The sequence below is a fragment of the Delphinapterus leucas genome, chromosome 9, assembly GCF_059928025.1.
Source record: "Delphinapterus leucas isolate spDelLeu-1000000601 "Yukka" chromosome 9, BTC_Dleu_Yukka2, whole genome shotgun sequence".
Lineage (NCBI taxonomy): Eukaryota > Metazoa > Chordata > Mammalia > Artiodactyla > Monodontidae > Delphinapterus > Delphinapterus leucas.
Window position 1 is genome coordinate 97299627 of NC_143137.1, and position 23898 is coordinate 97323524.

Here is a 23898-nt window from a genome sequence, read left to right on the forward strand (position 1 = left end):
AACAGTTTTTTGATACAGTCTTTAGTGTTTTCTGTATATAATATTATGACATTTGCAAATAGAGACAGTTTTACTTCTTTTCCGATTTGGATGCCTTTTATTTCTTTTTCTTGTCTAACTGTTCTGGCTAGGACTTCAACACTATGTTGAATAAAAGTGGTGAGAGTGGGCATCCTTGTCTTGTTCCTGATCTTAGAGGAAAAGCTTTCAGCTTTCCACCAGTGAGTATGATGTTAGCTGTGGGCTTGTCATACATGGCCTTTATTATGTTGAGGTATGTTCCGTCTATACGCACTTTGTTAGACTTTTTATCATGAAAGGATGTTGAATTTTATCAAATACCTTTTTTGCATCTGTTGAGATTGCTATATGATTTTTATTCTTTATTTTGTTAATGTGTTTGTATCACATTGATTGATTCGTGTATGTTGAACCATCCTTGCATCCCTGGAATAAATCCCACTTGATCGTGCTGTGTGATCCTTTTAATGTATTGTCAAATTCGATTTGCTGAAATTTTGTTGAGGATTTTTGCATCTATGTTCATCAGGGATATTGGATAATTGTCTTCTTTTGTGCCATCCTTGCAGGGTAATGCTGGCCTTGTAAAATGAATTTGGAGGTGCTCCTTCCTCTTCTGTTTTTTTGAGAGTTTGAGAAGGATTGGTATTAATTCTTCTTTGAACGTTTGGTAGAATTCGCCAGTGAAATCGTCTGGTCCAGGGCTTTCCTGTATTGGGAATTTTTGATTACTGATGCAGTCTGTTCAGATTTTATATTTTTTCGTGATTGAATCTTGGTAGATTGTATATTTCTAGGAATTTATCCATTTCTTCTAGGTTGTCCAGTTTGTTGGTACGTAAGAGATTTTCTCTTTTATTCACTACTAGGCTTTTTCACCAGGGCACTTACTAGTGTCTGAGATGTTGGATTAGATACTTTTATCAAGGGAAGTGCACACCCTCCAGAGAACAGGTGCTGCACACACTGGAGCCTCATGGTGGGTTGACTGGAGTAAGAGATATGTTAGGTGTGTGTATGTGTACGCATGTGAATGAGCATGTGTATATAAATGTATGTGAGTGTGTGTGTACATGTGAGTGCATTGTATATACATGAGTGTGCATGAACATGCATGCAACTCTGTACATGTGTATGTGTGCATGTGTGTACACGAGTTAATACGTATGTGAATATGTAGGTGTACGTGTGTGTACATGTGTGTTAAGTTTTTGTTCAGATTTTTTTTTCCATCTATGCTCCTGAAGGATATTAGTCTGTGGCTTTCTTTTCTTATGTTGTTTTTATGTGGTATCAAGGTAATGCTGATTTCATAGAAGAGTTGGGGAGTATTTCCTCCAGTTCAATTTTCTGGAAGAGTTTGTGTAGAATTGGTATTATTTATCTCTTAGATGTGTGGTAGAATTTACTGGTGCATGGAGTTTTCTTTGTGGAAATTTTTAACTATAAATTCAATTACTTTCAGTAGGGCTCGTCGGGTTATTTATTTTTTTCTTGAATGAACTTGGTGTTTTTTAATCTTTCAGGGAGTCTTCCCATTTAACCTAAGTTGTCAAAATTATTAGAATAAAGTTGTTCACACTATTTCCTTGTTATCCTTTTAATATTTGTAGAATGTGTGGTAATGGCACCTGTCCCATTCTTGATTTTGGTGATTTGTGTCTTCTTTTTGTCTCATCATTCTGGCTACAGATTTATCAGTCTTATTGATTTTTGAAAAAGAATTTGCTTTTGGTTTCATATATCTCTATTTCAATTTTATTAATTTCCTTTATGTTTTTTTATTATTTTGTTTCTTCTGCTTATTTTGGTTTTCATTTGCTCTTCTTTTTGTAGTTTCTTAAGGTAGGAGCAGAGACCATTGTGTTTTAGATCTTTTTTCCTCTTCTGATATAAGTGTTTAATGCTGTGGACTTCCTCTGAAGTACTGCTTTAGCAAATTTCTGATATGTTGTGTTTCTATTTGTGTTCAGTTCAAAATACTTTATCATTTTCCCTTTAATTTGTCTTAGACCCATGGATTATTAAGCCGTTTGTTTTTTGAGGGAGTTTGCAAAAATCTTTCTGTTTTTGACTTCAAATTTAATTTTATTGTGGTTGGAGAACATACTTTTAAAATTTGAATCCTCTTAAATTTATGGCCCAGAATATGGGCTTTATTCATTTGTGTGGTCTACGTGTGGCATATTTCCACGTTTTATCTTTTTTTTCTGTTTAATTTCCTCTAATGTTTCTTTTTCTCTTTTTTTTTATACATTTATTTTTTAAAATTTATTTATTTTTGGCTGCATTGGGTCTTCGTTGCTGCGCATGGGCTTTCTCTAATTGTGGCGAGTGGGGGCTACTCTTGGTTGCACTGCGTGGGCTTCTCATTGCGGTGGCTTCTCTTGTTGTGGAGCACAGGCTCTAGGCACTGGACTCAGTAGTTGTGGCACACAGGCTCAGTAGCTGTGGCTCATGGGCTCAGTAGTTGTGGCGCATGGGCTCAGTAGTTGTGTCTCGCAGGCTCTAGAGCACAGGCTCAGTAGTTGTGGCGCACGGGCTTAGTTGCTCTGCAGCATGTGCGATCTTCCCGGACCAGGGCTCAAACCCATGTGCCCTGCATTGGCAGGTGGATTCTTAACCACCGTGCCCCCAGGGAAGCAAGCCCTCCTCTAGTGTTTCTTGCAGTGTGGGCCTGCTGGTGACAAATCCTTTCAGCTTTTGTATTTCTGAAAGAACTCTTTATTTGGCCTTTATTTTTTTAAATTTCTTTTTTGCTGGGTAGAGAATTCTAGGTGCAAAGGTCTTTCCCCCAGAACTTTAAAGATGCTGCTCTTCTTGTCATCGTTCGTATTGTTTTCAACAAGAAGTCTTCTGTCAACTCTTTGCTCCTCTGTATGAAATGTCTTTTTCCTCTGCCTGCTTTTAAGATTTTCTCTTCGTTGCTGGTTTTCAGCAGTTTGATTTTGACGTGCCTAGCTGTGGTTTTCTTCAGGTGTCTTGTGCTTGCAGTTTATTGAGCTTCTCGCATCTGTAGTTTTCATAATATTTGGGGAAAAACCCTCAGTCACCGTTTTACAAATACTTTTCTATGCCCGACCTCCTCTTCCTTCAGGAATGCCAGTTTCACCCACGTCAGGATGATGATCTTGTTTTCTTTTGGGGGTTCTTTTTCTTTCTGTTTCATTTTGAACAGTTTCTACTGCTGCGCCTTCAGGTTCACTAATCTTTGCATCTTCAGCGTCTAACCTGCCACGTACCATCCAGTGCAGCTTCCAGCTCAGACATCATGGTTTCATCTCGGATCTTTCTTCCTTCTCATTGAGGTGACTGTGAGGAAGCTCAAAATTAAAATGGCCTCATTCCCTTCTAATTTATTGCTTTTTTTCTCTGTCCTTTTGTGCATTGATGTTGTGGGTTTTAAACATATTTTCGTTCTAATCTGCTGGTGTCCTGTTTTGATGAGCACCTGGACATGTTTTTCTCACATGTGCTTGTTTTGTGTCCAAGTGCCTGGTGAGGAGGGTGTGGTGACCCCAGGGATCCAAACCCATCCTCCTTTACAAAGGTATCTGCCAGGCAGTTAAACAAACAGAGTGTGTTTGTCTTAGTCTCCACAGGAGCTGACGTTTTATTTACCCCGATCCACGGCTGATGACCACAGATGTGCACTATGTTTTTGACCTTTCCCCCATTTATTGTATCCATTTTAGATTTGTGTTTGCTCTGATCTCCGTGTGTATTTGGCAACTGGCGCACCCTTTGGGTTTATGGAGAAGCCCCTGTCCCGGGCTCAGCCCTCCTCCACCACCACCTGTTGGGGACGGGGCCCTTCTCTGGATCAGTTTTCTCTGCAGGAAAATGAACTGGCCGGGTGAAGCAGACGTCCATCTGGCTGGTTCGGGAGGTGTGGGCCAGCGTGGAGGGTCCTTGGTGTGCCCGCTACGGAGACAAGCCTAAGTCTCAGTTGTCCTCTTATCAGCAAGGCCACCTGGGCTGGTTGTGGCCCCCTCCTCAGGGGTGACAGGCAGATGACAACACAGTCCTTAGCTCTGGTCATGACCCCAGGAATCCTTCAGGGACTGTTTCCAGAGGGAGCTTGTCACACTGTTGTCAGTTCTCAGTCCCGAGGTGGCGGTTGCCTGGTACAGAATGGGGGTGCATTGGATTTAGGACAGCGCTGGTGGTGCCCGGGGCCAGGAGGCTGACCCACGCGCGTCATGGGTGGTTAGCAAGGGCGGACAAGTGCGGGAGGCATCCCCTCTCTGGTCCGAGCATCCCTGGGGACGCTCAGAGTCTGCTGAGGGGCTCTCCCTGGGGATGCCCGCCCTTGGGCTTGGCCAGTCTGCGCTGTCCCTGAACTCGGACGCTTCGTGAGCCTTTCTGGCCCATGAGGACCCGACACCGAGGGGCTCCTGGACAAGAGTGTAGGGGGTGCAATTCCTGAAAGATGACTCTGATGACCTGTGTCAGTGAGGACATTATTTTTCAGTTATTTGTGTTTTTCTGGATGTTTCTGAAAGGGACTCATGGAAGCTGGTCCAAGGGCAGAGCTCCCTACCCAATTCCGAGCTACTCGAGTGTGTGTTCACGTCCATCCTTCCTGTTCCCCCTCATCCCTCCTCCTCGGGAGACTGTCCTCGGGATCATTTCAGAGGGTCAGGCCTTCCTGCTCTGACACCCTGGTCCCGTAGCTGCGCAGAGCTGGCCACGTTCAGGCCTGACACATGCTTGTGGGTCAGTTGTGACTCTGCTGGACGGTGTTCCTTTAGCAAAGCCACCTGTGCACCTGCTGTCGGGCAAGGGGTGCTGGAGCACAAAGACGGAGTCAGGGAACTTACAGCCAGGGTACTTACAGCTCAGGTGGGGAGACCTTGAGCCAATTTTGCAAAACCAGGATTTGCTGAATGAGATGTTTGCTAGAGTGTGGTCAGGATGTAAACAGACATCGTGAGCACAGCCTGGAGGGGGTTGCGGTGGAGCTGTCACCAGAGCTCAGCTTGGAAAACTGACCCAAAGGAACGATTTTAAGTGATCAAATAACATATAGAGTAGAATCCCAATTTTCACACTGTGTGTGCACACACTTATGTGAGTGCCAGAGAGAAAAGGCTGGAATGAAATATTCCAGAATAACTGTGGTTATTGCTGAGTTGTGATTTTTAATTTTCTGAACTTTCTGCATCCTTGATGATGAACCTGGATTTCTTTAATTATCCCTTGATTAGCAGGGAATAGATATAGTTTCTTTTTTTTTTTTTTTTTTTGCGGTATGCGGGCCTCTCACTGTTGTGGCCTCTCCCATTGTGGAGCACAGGCTCTGGACGCGCAGGCTCAGTGGCCATGGCTCATGGGCCCAGCCACTCCGTGGCATGTGGGATCCTCCCGGACCGGGGCACGAACCCACGTCCCCTGCATCGGCAGGCGGACTCCCAACCACTGCGCCACCAGGGAAGCCCTAGATACTGTTTCTTGAAAAGCCAGTAGATGTTTGGAATTTGAAGGAGTCTGTCATTCGTATCAGGCCACCTGTAGAAACTCACCACCCTGTTTACTGGGAGGAAACCTTTATTCAGCAGCTGTGGTGGCCCAGGTCCCCGTGTGGGGAGAGGTGCTCTAGGCAGAGGGAGGAGGGTGGTGTGGAGAGCAAGGCTCACTTGAGGCCTGAGTGGGGAGCTGCGGTAGAGGGAGAGGCAGGGTAGCCTGAATGGGGCCCTTGAGTGCCGTGCACTGGAGGAGGATGTGTCTTCTCCACGTATCACCAGGGAGGCACGTGTTCATACTTGGCTTCAGAAAGCAGCTCCCAGGTCCCTACTGTGTGCCAGCATTGTCCTAGGTGATAGGGATGCAGCATGAATAAGCCAAATGTAAACCCTGCCCTCGAAGGTTTTAGAAAATTCACACAAGCACAAAGATAGAGACAATAACGTAACGCCCTGTCCCCAGGCACCCACAACCCATCCTCAACAGTAACTAACGTCTGGCCAGTCTTGTTTGGTCTGCACTCACCCCCCCAGGTCCTGCCCAGCACCGCACAGCACGCTTGCGTCCTTGGTGAGTAGCTCTTCTACTGAGCACGTTACGGCCAGCACCACCTCAAGGCTCCTGTCGCACCCATTTGCACTGACTGCAGTCACAGAGTCCTGAGTCTGGCTCTGGGCTTGGTCACCCTGCTCGTCTCAGACATGTCTCTTCTTCAGAGCTGGTTTGTTCCAGTCAGGACTCACATGAGGTGGACGTGTGTCTGGATTGCACCCTTGGGTTGGGTTATGGAGGTGACAGTGATGACACAGAGGCTAATGCCATAGAAGGATGCTCTATCACTCCTGGTCCCCGAGAGGAGGGGACACACCAGGCCATCCAAGGTCACAGGGGACCACCGGGCGCCCAGATTGGCAGAGGGGGCTGGGAGAGCAGGGCGGGGCTTTACTGGCGTTTCCACGGGAAGAGGGGGCAAGCAGACGCAGGGCTGGACAGTGGACAGTAAGGGCTCTGGGCTGTCGGTGTTCCCTGTGGTCTGGTCCCTGCCCTGGTGATTAGGGTGGGGACAGTGGCCGGAGTGTGAAAGCCTGCAGAGGAGATGTGGCCTCTGATCCGCCGGTGTAATAGGAACAAGCCGTTTTTTGTCTCCGGGAATTAGCCAGCCCTGCGCAGTGGTCATCGTTCCCTGCCAGCGAGGCCCCCGAGACATCAGACCTTCATAGGGTACAGAAAACAAAAACCTGGATGAATACACACACCGTATTCCGTGGATATGCCAAGCGTTTCTTGGTTTTGGTTTTTCCTTGTTAAGCCTCCTGCCTTTTGTGGCGGCTCAGCCCCAAGGCTGGGTATGTCCTGTGCTTCTCCTGAACCAGCAGACCTTCTGTACCTGCCTTAGATCCTGGGCTCGCTCATTTGTGTTGACAGCCCTTCCCTGGAGTGCAGTGCTGTCCCCAGCGCACCCCTCTCCGCTGGCCTCCTCCCTCCAGGGCGTGTGGATCTGAGGTTCCCATGTTGTTACCCGTCTCCCATGACATTGCACCCGAGGGTCACAGCATCTGCCTGGAGAGCTTGGCCCATCGGTGTTCACTCTGGTTGACACAGTGGTAGTTTTCTGATCCTGTTGTTTCCTCTGCATTTATTAGCTTGTGGTTCTTTAAAAATGAAGAATATTTAGTTCTCAGCTCTTGGGTTATCCTCAGTGGATGCTTGATTCTTTTCATTTCTTTATCAAGTTCCAGGACTAGAACCCTCCGAAGGGGTGAGCCGTGTGGTTGACTCCTGCTTCCTCGTGACTCAGCCCATCCCCTCTGAGCACGGTCTCGCCTCACAGATGCAGCGTTTTCCAGAAGCCCTAGTTTCTTTCATTGGGAAATGGTTTTTCCAGCCTGTAATCTGGGTGGTCACTGGTCCTGGGACTTTACAGGAGCCAGACATGGAAGATATGTTTTAGAAAAAGAAAAATTCATGAATGAATTCTGAGTTCATATTGTTATTTCCAATTCACTTAACTTCACTCCTGTGGTTCTTAAATTGGTGTCCCTTTTCCTTTGATGCTGGAAACCCTAATGACAGTAATAGAATTTTTTTGTTTCATCCTTTTATATACAGTTGATTCAAAATAGCATTACCAATATTATTCCCCACAATAAGACCATTGAATAGAATCTAAGATTTCTTTAGTGGTTTCTCTCGTTACCTTGCCCTTGAAGTACATCCCACTAGATATCCAGTCAAATACGTGTTTTCCTGTCACTTGTGAAACCACTTGTGAAACCACTTGTGAATGGTGCTACCAACGTGGTCACAGTTATTTCATTTTGGTTTTATTTTTAGGCACTGCTGTTCTAAATTGAATTTTTCTTTTTTAAGTACGTCAAATATTTGCACGGCTCTGTCCCACAGTGCAGACCCTGAGGCAAGATACGCGGAGAGAGGGCTGACCCACCCCACCATCGCCCCCCGCCCTGTGCAGTTAGGCATCTGTGCCCTGTTTGGGGTTGCTCCTCCACTGTTCCTTTTGGATACCAGGAACAGATGTGTACATGTGACTGTTTATTATTGGAGAGTGTGCCTCAGTGGGGCCCGTTGATGCCTCTTGGGCGTGGCTGAGGCTGGAGAGATTTCCGGTCCTGAGTTAATGCGGCTGGCCTCTGCTGTAGGACAGATGTCTGTGCGTTATTGGGTTCCAGCTCTGTTGCTCCTGTGTGGTCCCTCCCCGTGGGCAGGAAGCCCTCGGAGCACAGGGTCCTCATCTCTTCCCTTCGCTTATGTCCGTGGTCCTTGTTGCAGTGGGTGGAGCATGTGGGACTCAGTAAAAGGAACTGCAGGAATGATCTATGGAAATGGAAGTTGAAATGATTATGTGTCCTACTTTCCAGCGATAGCCGTGGTTTATATCTTGGTGCATTTCTTTTCAGCTTTGTGTGGACGCAGCAGGTTAAACGCTGAGACAGCCTCCTAGAAGGAACATTTTCTAAAATCTCTTATTTGGTTTTCCCACTGATGGCCCAGCGCCGGGCAAGGTTAACACCACTTGGCCATTTGGTTTTGCATGCTGTCACCTGGGGATCAGGCGCAGTCACTGGGTCATTTCAAGCTCTCTCTCTGTACCTCCCCTCCCGCAGGGGTGCCACCAGGTCTTGGGAGCTCCCCAGCCTTCCCAGAAGCCAGCTGCAGTGTGGGGTGCACATGATGGCCTCTGACCTCTCTGGACCCCGCTGTTTCAGAGCCGGCCTCGGAGGGGTTTGGGGCTTCTCCGGTTCTGAAGTTGCAGTGGCTTTTCCTGAGATCCCACTGAATTCTCTGCTTCTTCCTGGGTCCAGGGCTGGGCGGGCAGGGTCACAGAGCCCTTGAGTGTGGGAGTCTCTGCCGTCCTCTCGGGCAGGGCCAGCCAGGTCCAGAGTTGACCAGCGGGCCTGCAGACCATACCTGGGAAGCAAAGGAGACCCTCCTGCCTGGATCCCCCGGCAGCCCCTGTGCTGCTCTGAGGGGGCTCTGTCCATCATGTCCTGTCACTCCTGTCCCTTCCAAGCAAGCCCCGCCGGCCCTCCTCCTCCGTTTTCTTTCTTTGCTTTGGCTGCGAAGCAGCTGTTCAGGTGTCACAAACGCTCCCTGCGGGGGAACTCCAGGCGCTGGCTTTCAGTATTTACAGGGAAGATGTTGTTATCTAAAACACCAAAAGCAATGGAAAACATCGTTTTTTTGGTCTCTTAAGCTTGTTAACAAAAGTCAGGAGAGTTGAGATTAAAAAACAAGGGGACGGGTGAGCATTTCACTTCCCCAGTCTGTTCTGAGCCCGGGAGGGACTGTCTCAGGATGGTTGCCAGCGGCACATGTGTCGCTGGCGGGCTGTAATTATGCCCCTGCATGTGTTGGCTCTCCCCAGAATGCGGTGGGCCTCATCTACCTGTGAGCCTGCGGCCTGGATGTCACTTGCTAGATGCCCCGTCCTGACTTGGAGAGCAGCCCTGCCGGGCGTAGGGGTCACTCCTGAGGCTCGCCAGGGTCACCACTTGCATTCATCACAGTTTACAACCACAGGGTTCTTCAGCACCTCCTGTCCTGAGGGGTCGGCCAGCGGAGATCCCACCCAGCCCCACAGAGACTCCCTTTTCTGTGGCGGCCACTCTTGAGTCTCTGTGTCAGATATGACAGTCGGGCTTATAGGGTGGCTGTTTGGGGGGCAGCCCCACCCACGGCCTCTGATTTCCCTTGAAATCTGATGGGACAGCTGCCACTTACGACCTGCCCGTAGGATTTATGGCCCATTCACACACACACACACACACACACACAAGCGCACACACCTGCCCGCTCAGTGACCTTGTACCGAGCACCTTCCAGTCCCAGGGTCAGAAGGCTGGGGTTATGGGGCCTCGAGGTGGCTGGGAACTCTGCAGAGACAAGCTGGGGGATGCAGGGATGTCCGCAGTCACCCGCACTCAGCGTCCCACGGAGATGCTGATGGGTGGGGACACCTGTCATCCGTGAGGTCCCCAGAATCAGGGCTTGGTGACCTTAGAAATCTTCTGCAAGAATGCTGCCTACGTGGGGTAGGTGCTTGTGCGGGCTCCTCAGAGGGAGGGGTCTGGATCACCAGATGGACAGCTGGGAGGGGGCTGGACGAGTCAGGAATCATGAGCTTTCCACCGAGGGTCTCTGCGCCTGGGGAGGGTCGCGCCCCTGGCAGTGGACCCTCATCTCATCCTGGGCGCTCGGGTCTAGTGAAGGCAGCCCGACTGTGAAGACGGGGCACGGATGTATGGGGGGAGCTGCCCCTCGCTGGCCTGCACGGTGTGTCCTGGCAGTGACGGTGGGAACAGGTGAGGACGGACACTCTAGAGGTGCCAGAAGAGAGCCCGGGCTGCCTGCTAGCCTGGAGAAGCCTGGCTGGCTGCCTCCCAGGGGCTCTGCAGTGTGGACGTCTGCACCAGGCCCTGGGCTCCCAGACTCTGTCTCGGGACAAGTCAGCCCCAGCACAGCCTGCCCATGGGACGCTGGGAAACAAACCCCTTCTGCAGACCAGGAGGCTGGTGTCTTAATGGTTAAGTGGCTGCCCCTGGTCTCTTGAAGGATGAATGGCTGGACCCTGGACCTCCCTGAGGCCAGCTCCCTGTCCACAGGGGGAGCTTGTGGGGCTTAGCATGGGGAAGACCCGGTCACTGGGTTTCCCCAGAGACCACCCGACAGGTGGAAGTGATTGCTCTTCTCTTCCCCTTTGACCGACTGTCCCTACATTGAGGGAGGCCCAGGGCTGGGGGGAGCTGGGCACCCAGCCATTCAGTGGCCTGGGCCATCTCTCAGGAGAGCAGCAGGGTCGCTGGCCCTTGTTCCTCCCCGACCCTCTGCACCAGTGGACAGCGTCCTGCAGAAGAATTGCGGGCCGTGTGTGAACCCGTGGGTGGTGAGGGCTGAGAATTCTCATCCCAGGGCGCTGTGTGAATTCACAGCATTGGAGAAAACCTGCAGGAGGTGGCTCATTTGTAAGAAACCAAAGAGCAGAATTAAATACAAGCTGTAGAATGTGTTCTCAGAGTAGGGTCGGCAGAGCTCTGGGCTTTACAGGACCATCCGGGGGGCTGTCCATCCCGGGGGCTGGGAGGTCCGTCTCATCCACGGACAGGCTGCGTGAGGCTGATCTCCTTCACAGACGTGCACAAGCTCAGGAAACATGATGTCATGAATGGTAGAACAAAGAATCCAGCTGTCTCCTGTCAAGACAGATACTGGAGACTTGCAAAAGTGAGAACGATGCCTTGCTTCTCATTTGTTTCTGTTTGGGGAAATGTCATAATTTTTCAAACAGTGTTACTTATGTTAATATATAACGCACTTGCTAGTGTTACTTTAAATGCTTTAATACATTAAAAAAAATCTCTCAGTTGTAGCTTCTCATGTGGTAATAGCCATAGCTGTAACCTGCTTACATGAAAACTTTTTGTGAGGTCCTCAGTTATTTAGGGGGGGTTTGAAGGGGTGTTGAAAACAAAATGTTCTAAAACTGCCGTTTTAATGCTGTCCTTGAAATAAAACTGACAGTCACCGTCATAATCATAGCTGACCCCAAAGGACTGGTGCAGGACAGGTGGCAGTAAGTGTCTGACGTGTCTCTCTGTCCTCAACACGATTGCGAGGTGGGCACTGGCATTCTCACCTTTGTGTAAGTGCGCGAGTATACCTTCTGCAGTGTCGGATGACTCTCCGAGGTGTTCCCCGTGGGTGGTGAGGTCTGGGCTCAGGCCCCGGCTGGTGGTTCTCTGGGGAGAGCTGCTCACACGGGCTGTGGACCTTGACTCTGGGTTAAGCCACGGGCACTCAGATGCGTGTGGCCTGCCCTTCCCGGGCTGGTGAAGGAATCTAGCATGTTCCAGTAGGGTCAATCACATGGTGATCCAAGGACGGGGACTGTATTAGCCCCTCTTGGGAGAGGGGGCCCCTCCTTGGGGAGAGGACCTGGCTCCCAGGCATGGGGTGACCTCCCCTCCTTGAAGGGCCTGTGGGGTTGGCCTGGTGATCTGAAGGGCAGGGGAGGCGGACCCCCGCGTGGGAAGAGGCTGAGTGCGGGTAGCGGGGATGGCGTGGGGTGCCCCAAGGCGACCCTAATCACAGCCATATAGGGGCCACCTGCCCTCTCGAGGTACCCTGACTGTGGGAGAGCCTCCTGGGCCCTGGTCTAGGTCGGGCCTTGAGCTCAACGGTCAGCACACCTGGTGGTGGCAGAGGCGCAGGTGCTCGGGCAGCCCCAGGTGCGTCACTAACATGCCCTTTGCCCTCTCGCCCGAAGGAGAACCACTGCCGTCGCATCAAGATCCTGGGAGACTGCTACTACTGCGTGTCCGGCCTCACTCAGCCCAAGACTGACCACGCCCACTGCTGCGTGGAGATGGGCCTGGACATGATCGACACCATCACGTGAGTGCCCTGCCGTGCAGGCCTGCCTTGTCCTGGCCAGTGTGTCGAGGGTCTTCTCCCTGGCCAAGAAGTGAGGAGTGATCTTTTTTCCACTTGGTAGAAAGTTCATTTCTATGGGGAAAACAGATGAAAGATTTTCCATGCTCCGTGTAAAAGACTGAGTGAAGAATGCAGCCTGAATGTGGAGTCCCAGGGCTCTTAACCCCCGCCCAGTGGAGTGGCAGTGCCCGAGGCCCCCTGGGCTCCTGCTTGGGGGAATCTGGCCCCCATCTGCTCGCAGCACCCAAATCAGATCCTCCTCTCAAACTGTGGACCTCATTAAGGTGTGCAATGTGCTCTTAAGAAAACACCACATGTTAACTGTTGTTGGTGTGACTTTTAATAATAACTTAAAGTCATATATATATTCCTGGTTTTGGCCAGATGGCACCTGCCTGTGGGAGGAATGGAGATAGAGTGGGAAGAGCCTTACGTGCCCAGCAAGTGTGGTGACTGGCTTCGTCTTGCCCCTGCAGAGCTGTGACCGTGGCTCTCAGTTTCCCCATCTGAAAAATGGGAGTGATGGCTTCATGACATCCAGGGCTCTGAGCGAGGTTGGATTGTCAGAGACCAGGGCAGTGGGACCAACCTCATGGCCACGTCCAGGCCCTGCGTCCTGGTGGTCAGGGGCTAGTCCTTGACCTTGAAGGTTCTGGGGAAGTTTCACCAGGACTCCTGGTGGTATCATGCTGCTTGGACCTGGGTCTTTGACCGTAAGTTCTGCGGCCCCTCCCCAGGGTACCCAGGCCTGATCCTGCCCCCCCCACCAATGGGTGTGCTGCCCATGTGAGATTTGTGCCTCTACCCTTTCCTGCACCCCAGTGCCAGCTTCCCTCTGTCAGGCCTTGAATATTAGGTCAGACCCAAGGAAACTGCTCCTCTGCAACCAAGTCTGGTACAAGAACGCTTCCTAGAGTTCAGGCCATCAGTCCCCAGATGCGGCTGTTCCTGAGTGGGCTGGGGGCTTCCTGCCCGAGGAAGCAGGCAGGCCCCCTGGGTTCCTGGTTCCCTATCCTTGAGGTGATGCTTTGGTTTCCTTGCATCCCTGATTTTCTCTGCTGTGACATGCAGAAACCGTGTTTGCATCTCTGAGCTGTTGTGGGAATTAAATGGGATCCCAGGTTAAATGGGCTGGCACGGAAGATGCTGGGTCCCCAGCCACTGCGGTCAATTCATTAACCCCCAGAAAAGGGAGCCAGCTGAGCTGCTGCTGTCCCTCCCTTGGGCTCCAAAGCATCAGGATTCTGTGCACTTATAGGAATGGGGTTTGTCCACTCCACGGGGAGCACCTTGCCCATCACAGGCATTAGCATGTCACGAGTCAGACCTCCAAACATGCAGCGTACCGTTTTGCTAAATACTTCATCCAGATGTGGCTTTGCTCGTGGTCTGGGTATTTTTGGTTCACTATATTGAGTTAAATAGAAGTAAATGACATGTGTTGCTCCTTCCCTGACCCGTCTTTGAGCTGGTAAGGCCAGCTTGCCTGTGCTCAGGTCATGGGTAGACCCGATGTGCCCAGGCTGGAGCAGCCCAAGGCTGGAGGTCGAATGAGAAGAGATGGCCGAGTGACAAAAGTCATTTCTGATTGTTCTGGAGGCCTGGTCCCCCCCGTCCTTCAATTTTCTCAGTTCTTGGCAAACGCTCTTCAGTGAGACAGGTTTTTTTGTTTTTTTCTGTTTTTCTTTTCTTTTTCTTTTTCATACAATTTTTTCTTAACTCATTGTGGTGGCTTCTCTTGTTGTGGAGCACGGGCTCTAGGCACACGGGCTTCAGTAGTTGTGGCTTGCGGGCTCAGTAGTTGCGGTGCACGGGCTTAGTTGCTCCGCGGCATGTGGGATCTTCCCGGACCAGGGCTCGAACCTGTGTCCCCTGCATTGGCAGGCGGATTCTCAACCACCGCGCCACCAGGGAAGCCCGACAATTTTTAAATTGTAGTATAGTTGATTTACAATGTTATGTTAGTTTCGGGTGTACAGCAAAGCGATTCAGTTACACACATATATGTACAGCTATTCTTTTTCAGACTTTTTCCCCTTACAGGTTATTACAAGATACTGAGTATGGTTCCCCATGCTGTACAGTAGGTCCTTGTTGGTTATCTAGAGTGAGACAGTTCTTGAGGCAGGATTTATCTACAAGTGACTGTCCAGCTCACTGCATGTCTGCTGTTCCCCCAATTGAGAGCCTGCTCGAAGGGATGACAGACGGGGCGAATTGGTGGAGTCTCCTGGGCTGCACAGGTTGGGTGGAGGCTGGCAAAGGCCCTGCACACTGGGGACAGGAAGGCCTCCTTGAGGAAGGTTGGACGTGGGTCGCAGCAGTCCCCCTGCCCTTTGCCCTTCCACGACTGCAGAAGTAGAAATGCTTAAAATGCACAAAAACGTCTTCTGCAGGTTTACTTCTTTACATTTCCCAAACTCATTTCTTTTTGTGAATTAAAAAAAATTTTTTTTAAACCTTAGTTTTCTTGTTTCAGTACCTTTAACTGGCGATTGGCAAACGAATGAAAAAAGAGTTAAAATTGAAAAAAAAACACATTCAAAGTGTATACAACTAAATAGGTAGTAAAGATATGTGAACAGTCAGGCTTCCACAAAACCTTTATTTTTATTTATTTTTAATTTTTTAATTTTTTTTTTTTTGCGGTACGCGGGCCTCTCACTGCTGTGGCCTCTCCCGTTGCGGAGCACAGGCTCCGGACATGCAGGCTTAGCGGCCATGGCTCATGGGCCCAGCCGCTCCGTGGCATGTGGGGTCTTCCCGGACCGGGGCACGAACCCGCGTCCCCTGCATCGGCAGGCGGACTCTCAACCACTGTGCCACCAGGGAAGCCCCACAAAACCTTTATTGTAAATTCGTGGCACGCAGACTTCTGAGGTTATCAAAGCTGAACACCAGGATGCCCGGGACCCTGTGTAGATGTATCTGGTTCTACGGTCCAGCCTGGCCCCCTGAATACGGAGGACGATGAGGCTGGGCTCGAGGGCCAGCTGGGAAGGCAGCGTCTCGGCACGCCTCTGGGGCCCGCGTGTGCCATGGTTTTGGGGGACAGGCCCTCGGTGGGTGACACGAGCAGTTGCAGGCAGAACTGCTCCTGGTTAGAAGACAGGCTGGGATGGGGGGGAGGTTTGAGTGGAGGCCGCTTGGGGCGGGGGGCCGTGGCAGGGGCTCCTGGCTGGCAGGAAGCCCTGCCAGGCTGTGGGTGAACGGTGTGCAAGTGGAAGTCAGGGCAGGGCAGGCGGGCTGGGTCCAGTGAGCCTCACGCATGCTGTGCCATTGCTGACAAATGGGGTTACCCCGCCCCCCAGGTCCTGTCCCTTCCTGGTCGCAGCCTGCAGTTTTTGATCTGAGGACAGGACGTTGGCATTGAGGTAGCCGAGTGTGCACGAGCCAGGCTGGGGAGGTGGAGCCCTGGGGACCCAGCCCGAGGTGCACCCCGGGTGTAAGTGTTTGCTTCTTTAATGCCGCTACTCCTGTTATGATGATAAATAAATCGTGGATCATTAGTAAGGGCATCATGCATCAATAACCTGCTAGGAAGAGATCGTGGGATAGTTTCAGAGTCCCTGGGGATGCTAGTTTCAGAGTCTCTGGGGAAGGCCCAGCCCTCCCGCGGGGTGGCCCAGCTCTGTCCTCTCTTCTGCCGTACAGAACAGGCTCCTTTGCTGTCAGAGGCATGTGAGCCAGGGCTTCGGGACTTTCCTTCTCTGTCGACCTCCTTGCGATGTTGTGGACTTAAGTTGTGTCCTGGTGGCATTCATTTTGTTCCAGATGAAGATTCCCAGTCTCTTTATTTCATCATCGTTTGAAGCCCCTCGTCTTTCTTTAGTCTTTTAGATTAAGGGTTTTTTTCTTGGAGGGCAGCGAGCTGGCGGTGGTCAGCAGCTGTGTGGGCGAGGGGAACTGAAATCTCATTCCACACCGTTTACTCACGAGAGTCCAGGACCGGTGTTACACCAGGCCCTGGGAAGCTAGTGGCCAGGACCCCTTGTGGATGGGCCTCGGGTCAGCAGGCGGCAGGCCAGTCCAGGCACAGAGGACTTCCAGGTACCGAGCGTGGAGGCAGGCCCACGCGCAGTGACCACCAGGTGGGATGGGGCTAGTCAGGACACTGTGGACGCAGGTGGGCTGTGGAAGCTAAGCCAGGGCAGGAGGTGTCAGCTACGCCTTCCTTCTCCCTTGGGCTGACACCAAACCCAAGGGGCCAGTGGCGGGCGCTGTGGCCGGAATGCATCTGTCCAGCGGCTAAGCCCTGTTACAGCTTGCAGCCGTCGCGGGTGGGGTAGGTAGGAAGTCCCAGCCGCCTGGGACAAGACACAGGTGAGGAATGGCCTGGGGCAGCCCCTCCCAGGATGCTTGCAACCCACTCTCTGGGAGGGCCCTAGGATGTCCGCCAAGCCTCTGGTCAGTAGAGTCAGCCTGGCCATGTGGCCATGTGGACACAGTGGTCTCTGATGGAGCCTGACCCAGCGGAAGCAGAGTGACAAGGGTCTGGGCAGGGACGGGGGTGGGTTTGCTGTGGTGAAGGATCTGGGAGGGCTTCCTGGATGCAGCATCCGGGCTGGGCCTATGTTATGTTTGAACAGGGTGGGATGCACATGAATCAGCCCTGAGACTTGGGGCAGGACTGAGATTTTGCTCACAGGCTCGGGGCACCTGCTGTATTGTGGGGGCAGGTCTAGATGTGGTTGGACTACAGGGCACCTGCTGTTGGGAGGGGACGGAGGGTGGGTAGTCCATGTCGGGCTGCCCGAGGGTGGTGGCAGCGTGGCCCTGTGTGCCTTTGGTCTCCCAGTCTGCCTTCCCTCTCACGGCCGATGTCCTAATCGTGGGGCTGCTGTGTCCCCGAGCCTCAGCTCCACCTTCCTGCCCTTCTTGCTACGGAACGTCTCCTCCGGCCGGAGAGCCCCATCCAACACACGTGCCGGTTGGGGCCACCTTTGGACCCGCCCAGGGTGGGGAGGGCTGGGGGCGCCGTGGCTGACCCCCTCCCCGCCCTCATGGCTTCCTTGCAATTCTGTCCCTTGGAGCACACCAGCCAGGCTCGACATTGCTTCCTCAGCAACATGCTTCAGACTTTTTAAAGATTAAATAATCTCTTGCTTTTGGGGAGAAGTGGAAAATCCAGCAAAGTGGCATCAGAGGGCCTCCCCGTGGCTGCGGTGCGTCCCCTGCACTCTGGCTGTGCGATCACAGGCCCTTTACGTACTTCCTGCATCTCACTTCACCGTGGGCCTCGTGGGGCTGGAGAAAGCATGCAGGGCGTCCTCGTTCCTTTAAAAGGAACTTTTAAAACCACCTCCTGTTTCTTCTGACGTGTGCTTCCAGTGACACTGCCCCCCACCTCCGAGGGTGGTCTCTCCTGGGGCCCTCAGGGCTTCATGCCAACCCTTTCCTCAGCCGGGGCTGGAGCCCAGAGGCACGAACGCCTGGGGCGGTGGGGCGCGCGTGCGCTGGCCCTGCAGTCTGATTTCAGCGTCTGCGTGTTCCGTCTTGTTCTCTCCCTTGAGTTGACTGGTGCACAGTTTGCAACCCACAAGATCCCCCTGTTGTTTGGGGCAGGTTTCTGGAGCCTCGCGCCTCCCCACAGGCTGGGTCTGCAGCCCGCCCTCTCAGGGAACTCAGGGTCAAACCTTGACCGTTCCCAGGGCTCCTGGGACCCTGTCCGATGTTCCCCGGGGCTCTCACGCTGGCCCCTGGCTAGCAAGCAGGCACGAACACCCCTGATCAGGTCAGTGGTACCCAGAACAGGATCGGGGTCCTGGATCGGGGTCCTGGGCTCATTTCTCTTCTGCTGCTGCTCTGGGTGGGGAGGGGGATAGGGGAGGTGGGATGCCTTGTGAGATGGCCAGTGGCCAAGGGAGCGTGGGAGAGCCAGCTTGGAGTGACCCCTGCCCACCAGGGCCCACAGCTCGGGGGTCAGGCTGACTAGGTCAGGAAACCCGCCCCCCGCATGCTCCCGCTGCCCTGTGCTCCTGGCCCTGAGGGAGCAGATCACGGGGCCCCAGCCCCACGCCCTGCCTGTGTTTGCTGCAGGTCCGTGGCCGAGGCCACTGAGGTGGACCTGAACATGCGTGTGGGGCTCCACACCGGCAGGGTCCTCTGCGGGGTCCTGGGCCTGCGCAAGTGGCAGTACGACGTGTGGTCCAACGACGTGACCCTGGCGAACGTCATGGAAGCCGCCGGCCTGCCTGGGTAAATCGGGAACCCTGAGGGTAGGGGCGGGGGATTCTAATTCAACCTTCTGCCTGGGGATCTGGGAATGCCCGGCTGTCCCAGCCCCACCCCCAAGGCCCCAAAGAGAGTGGGCAAGCCGACCCTGGAGGAGGAGACTGAACGCTGCCCCTGTGGTCTGCCTGGCTCGGAGCTGTCCTGCGTGCTGAATGTTGCTTCTCTTTTTGCTTTCTTTCTCAGACTTAAAGTGGAAAGTGTTCTGCCTTTAGAGCCCCACTAGGGAAGTTACAGATTTTCTTCTAGAGTGAGGAGGGTGCATTTCTCACTGGTCCGTGCACTCCTAATGCTTTCTAATTACAGTCGCCTCCTTTGGTCTCATTTTCTTCAAACCATTCCCCAGAGCCGAGGCATGATGTACGGTGAAAACATTAACCCGAGAACTGAATGGGACCTCCCTGCCCTCCACGAACGGTGGGCAGCAGGGGGACGATGTGACTGCAGAAGAGGGGGCTCTGAGGCACACTCCCATGGTCCCACCCTCCCGATTTCCGCCTCTTAGAGGGGTTGGCAGGCCGTGCTCGCAGCTGCTGCAGGGCCCAGCTGCGGTTCCCAGGGGCTAGAGCTGAACGTTAGACTCCTGCACACGCATGTCTCCTTCTGTCTTATGAACCTCAGGGCAAAGCTCTGTGCCCTCCGCTCTACGGGGCCTCAGGGCCCCTCTGGCCCTGGCTGCCTGTCCCCAGCTGTCCTGTTCTCACCCTAGAGACCTGGCGTCCTCTGGGCCGCATCTTCCCCCCTCCCTCCTGGCCTGACTTTTTGGGGGAGGTGGCAGAAACAGGTGACACCTTTCCTTGTGCCAAGGCCCTGAGCTCGGCCGAGGGACCAGTGAGTGACATCCAAGGCCACTCGCTCTGGAGAGCAGCTTTGAAATTGCAGGAAAGGAGGGCTTACGGGGCTCCAGGAAGCAGCAAGCCTGGAGATTAGAATCCAACGAGCCTGAATCCACGCTAAGCCTGCCATGGGAGTGGCCATGGCATTTCTAAGCGAGCTCAAAAATTGCGGCATTGTCATCTGTGACCCGGGCTGCCTCTGAGCGTCCGCCTGGGGGGACCCTCTTGGCCACCGACCCCTCCTTCGTCCAGGGCCCCGTCCTTCCAGCACCCCTCCACTCCTCCTGTTCTCCACCCTTCAGAGCAGGGTCTCGGTGTGTGGGGGGGGACACCTTCTCACTGTGCCTGCCCCTCGCCCTCTGGGCGCCAGAGTGAGTCCCAGCAGCAGCCCACCTGCAGCCCCGCTGTCCTGCACAAAGTCCAGCCCCTTGGCCGGCCAGGTGGTGCCAGGAGCCGCCCACCTCCCTCCTCCCCTGCCCACTGAGGTCTTTCAGCGTTCCGCCTGCCGTGTGGACAAGCACACGGCCTTCCCACCGCCAGGGACCCCGCTCCGCAGCCCCTTCACCTGGCCAGGGCATCTTTCAAGTTCCGGCTGACCGGTAGCTTCCCTCCTTCCACTCTACCTACCAGTCCCATGGTGGGGGGCGTGCATCCTGCCTGCCCTGCTCTCTGCTTTGCTTCTTTCTTCCCTCCTCCCCTCCACTCCCCCTTTCGGAGACACCCCCTCAGGAACACAGTGTTTACAGAGCACCTGGCTTTTCCAGGATGGGGGAGGGTGGCGTCGGCAGCGAAGACAGAGCCCTCAGCCCCGGTGGGGTTCACGTTCTTGGGGGGCCACAGGGGGGATGCAGAGAGGGGAGCGCGACACGGGGCTGGGAGGAGGTGCCTTTATCACCTGTCAGCCTGGATCTCCTGGGCACTGAGGTCCGTTCGGAGCCGGGCGGGGGTCTGGGGAGCTCACAGGCTCCTGGGGGCACTGGGGCCCTGGCACTGCGCACGGAGCGCCAGGAGGAGGCGCAGGGAGGGGGGAAGATGATGAAGGTCCGAGCCTGAGAGCTCCTGAGAGGAGGGGAGAGCGAGACAGGAAGAGGGGCAGGGGAGGGTGGGGTGGTGAGAGGGAGTGCGGGCAGCCGGGAGGAGGGCCGGGGAGGAGGGAGAGCCGTCAGCTGCGTTCAGTGCTACAAAATGAGGACTGGACACCAGATCAGGTGTGTGCAGCCAGCGGTGGCCTCAGCAGAGGGTTCAGGGCACACGAGGGCCAAAGCGTGAGTGCCTGGCTCCCAGGGAGACAGAGCATTGCGACTCTCCCCGCAGGGCAGGGGGCAGAGCGGACGGAAGCTGGCCTGGGAGGGGTTGCTGGAAAGCTGCTCTGTGAGTGAGGACCAGGGGCTGCTGAGCCACCCTCCCCAGTGCCTCTAGGGGCCTGGCACACGTGGTGTGTGCACCCCTCGGGGTCCTGCCTTGCCCTTGCAGCGGGGGTGGGGTGGGTGGGGGGACGTGTGTGATGAGGCTTTTCCAGTAACCTTCCGAGACTCCCAGGCCCCTGGAGATGGTGTCCGCCCTGGAGCTTCTCAGGGTTTCCTCACTCTGCCTCTCTTTAGGTTTGCTCTTTCTTGCACTATTCTTAATGTGATTCCTTCATTCTTTTAAAAAATTTTATTTCATTGAAGTATAGTTGATTCAAATGTTGTGTTAATTTCTCCCGCACAGCGAAGTGACTCAGTTACACACACACATATCAGTGCATCCCTTTCCATGTCCTTCTCCATGTGGTTTATCACAGGATATTGAATATACTTCCCTGTGCTGTGCAGTAAGACCCTGTTGTTCATCCATTCTCTATATAATAGTTTGCATCTGCTAATCCCAAACTCCCAGCCCATCCCTCCCCCTTCCCCCTTGGTCCTTCGTTTGCTTTCTTCATCCACCCACCTATCCACTCATCCGTCCTCCATACTTCCTCCATCCACCCATCCATCTCCCATCCATCCATTCTGCAAGCACTTATCTTCCATTCATTCGGTATTCGGGGAGTGTGGCTGGTCAGACAGACAGATGGACGGGTGGACAGATGGGAGAAAATGAATCACTGCTGTGTCTTTACCCCAGCATCTCATGCTGGGACCCCTGGGACTTGATTCATGGACTCCTTCCCAAGGCCACACACCCTGAGTGGTTGCCTTGGAGAGGCCAAGGCCAGGGAGGGATGGGGCACCTGTCTGCTTCTTGCATGGAGATGGCCTCCAGCTTCTTGGTGGCAGGAGACCACACAGCCCTCTCTGCTGCCCTGAAGCACACACGGCTCCTGGTCAGCCCCAAACTGAAGTGCTGGATGCATGTTCCAGGCTGCCTGGAAGCAAGTGAAATTGGGTCCTGAGCAAATGACCTACCCGCGCCCCCCACCCCAGGGGCCCTCAGGTAGGAACCATGATTGGGGTCACCTGTGTACCCCACCCAGCTCCAGGGTATGGTGGAGCCCCCTCCGCCCCAGGTCCCACATCTCCCCACCCCTATTGTCTTGGACAAGACAGTCTCATCAATAACTGGGCTCTGGTGCTGCAGGCCTTACAGATGGCAGACACTGGGCGTCCCCACCCTCCGTCTCCAGGGCAGGCGAGCTAGCGTGGCTGCCTTCACTCCCACCACCTGTTGGGTGAGGGATCTCCCCGTGAGTGGTGGGCAGCACTTGGAAGTGAGGTGGCCCTCTCCCCTTTAGTGGCCTTGCTGCTCAGGACCAGCCAGGCCTCCAGTTTCTCCCCAGTCCAGGCTGAGAGCCTGGGTGCTGTCCATTCCCACCATGTGCTTTTAGGGCAACCTGCACCCGAGACCCCTCCTCTTTTCCAGAGCCTGAGATGCTCTGTGCTGAGAGCGGTCGCTGATGTTTCTGTCTCCCTATTGGCCCCTCAGCTCAGTGACAGGACTGTGCTGTCCCTGTCTGTGGTGGAAGGAAGGGAGGAAGGAAAGGAGGGAGGGGGACCAGTGAATGAATGAATGGACATGAGTGCATTTCTGGAGACCGTTGATGGCGTTTGCAGTTCAGGGCCAGGCTGATGGGGTGACAGTGTCCCAGGTGACCTCAGGGCCAGCAATGGGGGGATGCTCACTCCTGCCTCAGTGCCCTGCATGTGTCTCCCCCTCCCCGACCGAGGAATTCAGGAGACTGTTTGGGGACGTGAGGGCTCAGGTCTTTGCAGGGAGTGTTTTGCATTCTGGGGAGTTTTGTGTTTCTCCCTAAGCCCGAGTGCTCGGGCCTTGCTAAGGGCCGGAAGCTCAGGCCACGTGTCTAGGTTACGTGGGGACTGGGTTTTGCTCAGGTTATGCTAACTGAGGATTTCTCCTTCTCTCACCAGAAAACTCACTGGGGTGGGCGTGAATGCCGCGCACACGGCTCTGTTCCCACCCGCCCACTTTGTGTGGGGACAGTGTGGGCCTGATGTCGGGCTGGGGTCCTCCCGCCCTGGGGGTTTGGCTTCTCCCCTCACCTTGCCCCCCTCTCCTTCCCTCATCGTCCTTTCTGTGTCCTCTGACACTTGCTTCCTTTGTCCCCTTCAGTTCCTCTTGTGTCCCTCTGGCTCCTTATCCCCTCTGCCTGCAGCCCTCCCTGTTCTTGGCCCTCCTTTGCACACTTCCCCCTCTCTCCTGGGGTCCCTCCCCTGCCCCATCCCACCTGTCAGTCCTCCTGTGCATATGCCCCAGGGAATCTGAGTGTTCCTTCCAGAGCTTGCCTGTGAGGGGGGACACCTCTGCCAGGACCCCTCAGAGCATCGCCCAGATGCCGCCCAGACAAGCTGCGCCCCGCAGGGAAGGCTCCGTCCAAATCTCCGCCTCCTTTTCCGTAGGAAGGTTCACATCACAAAGACCACCCTGGCGTGCCTGAATGGTGACTATGAGGTGGAGCCGGGCCATGGACATGAGAGGAACAGTTTTCTGAAAACTCATAACATCGAGACCTTTTTCATCGTGCCCTCCCATCGGCGAAAGGTGGGCTCCAGAAGGGGTCCTGTGCGGAGCCTTCTTAAGGACTCATGGCTCCCCAGATCGCTGCTTCTCAGGCCTTGAGCTCTGTGCACATGGGAGGGTGTCCCTGCTGACCTTGTGTCCTGGGCCTGGCCTGTTGCCCGTGAGGGGAGGGCCGTGGGGGAGGGGAGGGGATGGAGCTTGGAGTCAGGGCCCTGGGGTCCTCGGGGGCTGGGCCATCCTGAGTCCTACCGCACCTCCCTGGGCCTTCACTGCCTCTCCTGCAAATCAGGTTTGAGAACCCTCTGCAGGAGGTCAGGGATGGGGTGCGCTATGGATCGAGGGGTGCTGTGCACACAGGAAGGCTTGTGACCATCCTGTGTGAGCGCTGAAGGTCACTCTGCCCTGGGAAAGTGATCTGGACACGATTGAGGGT

General features: G+C 53.9%; 1 protein-coding gene across 1 annotated transcript in view; it reads left to right on the forward strand.

Moving 5' to 3' along the window:
* Nucleotides 1–23898, forward strand: part of ADCY1 (adenylate cyclase 1) — a 117598-nt gene that overhangs the window by 45430 nt on the left and 48270 nt on the right. The window contains exons 5-7 of the mRNA XM_022593147.2: nt 12272–12399; nt 18478–18636; nt 23345–23486. Coding sequence (XP_022448855.2) covers nt 12272–12399; nt 18478–18636; nt 23345–23486 — 429 coding nt within the window. The remainder of the gene's footprint in view (nt 1–12271; nt 12400–18477; nt 18637–23344; nt 23487–23898) is intronic.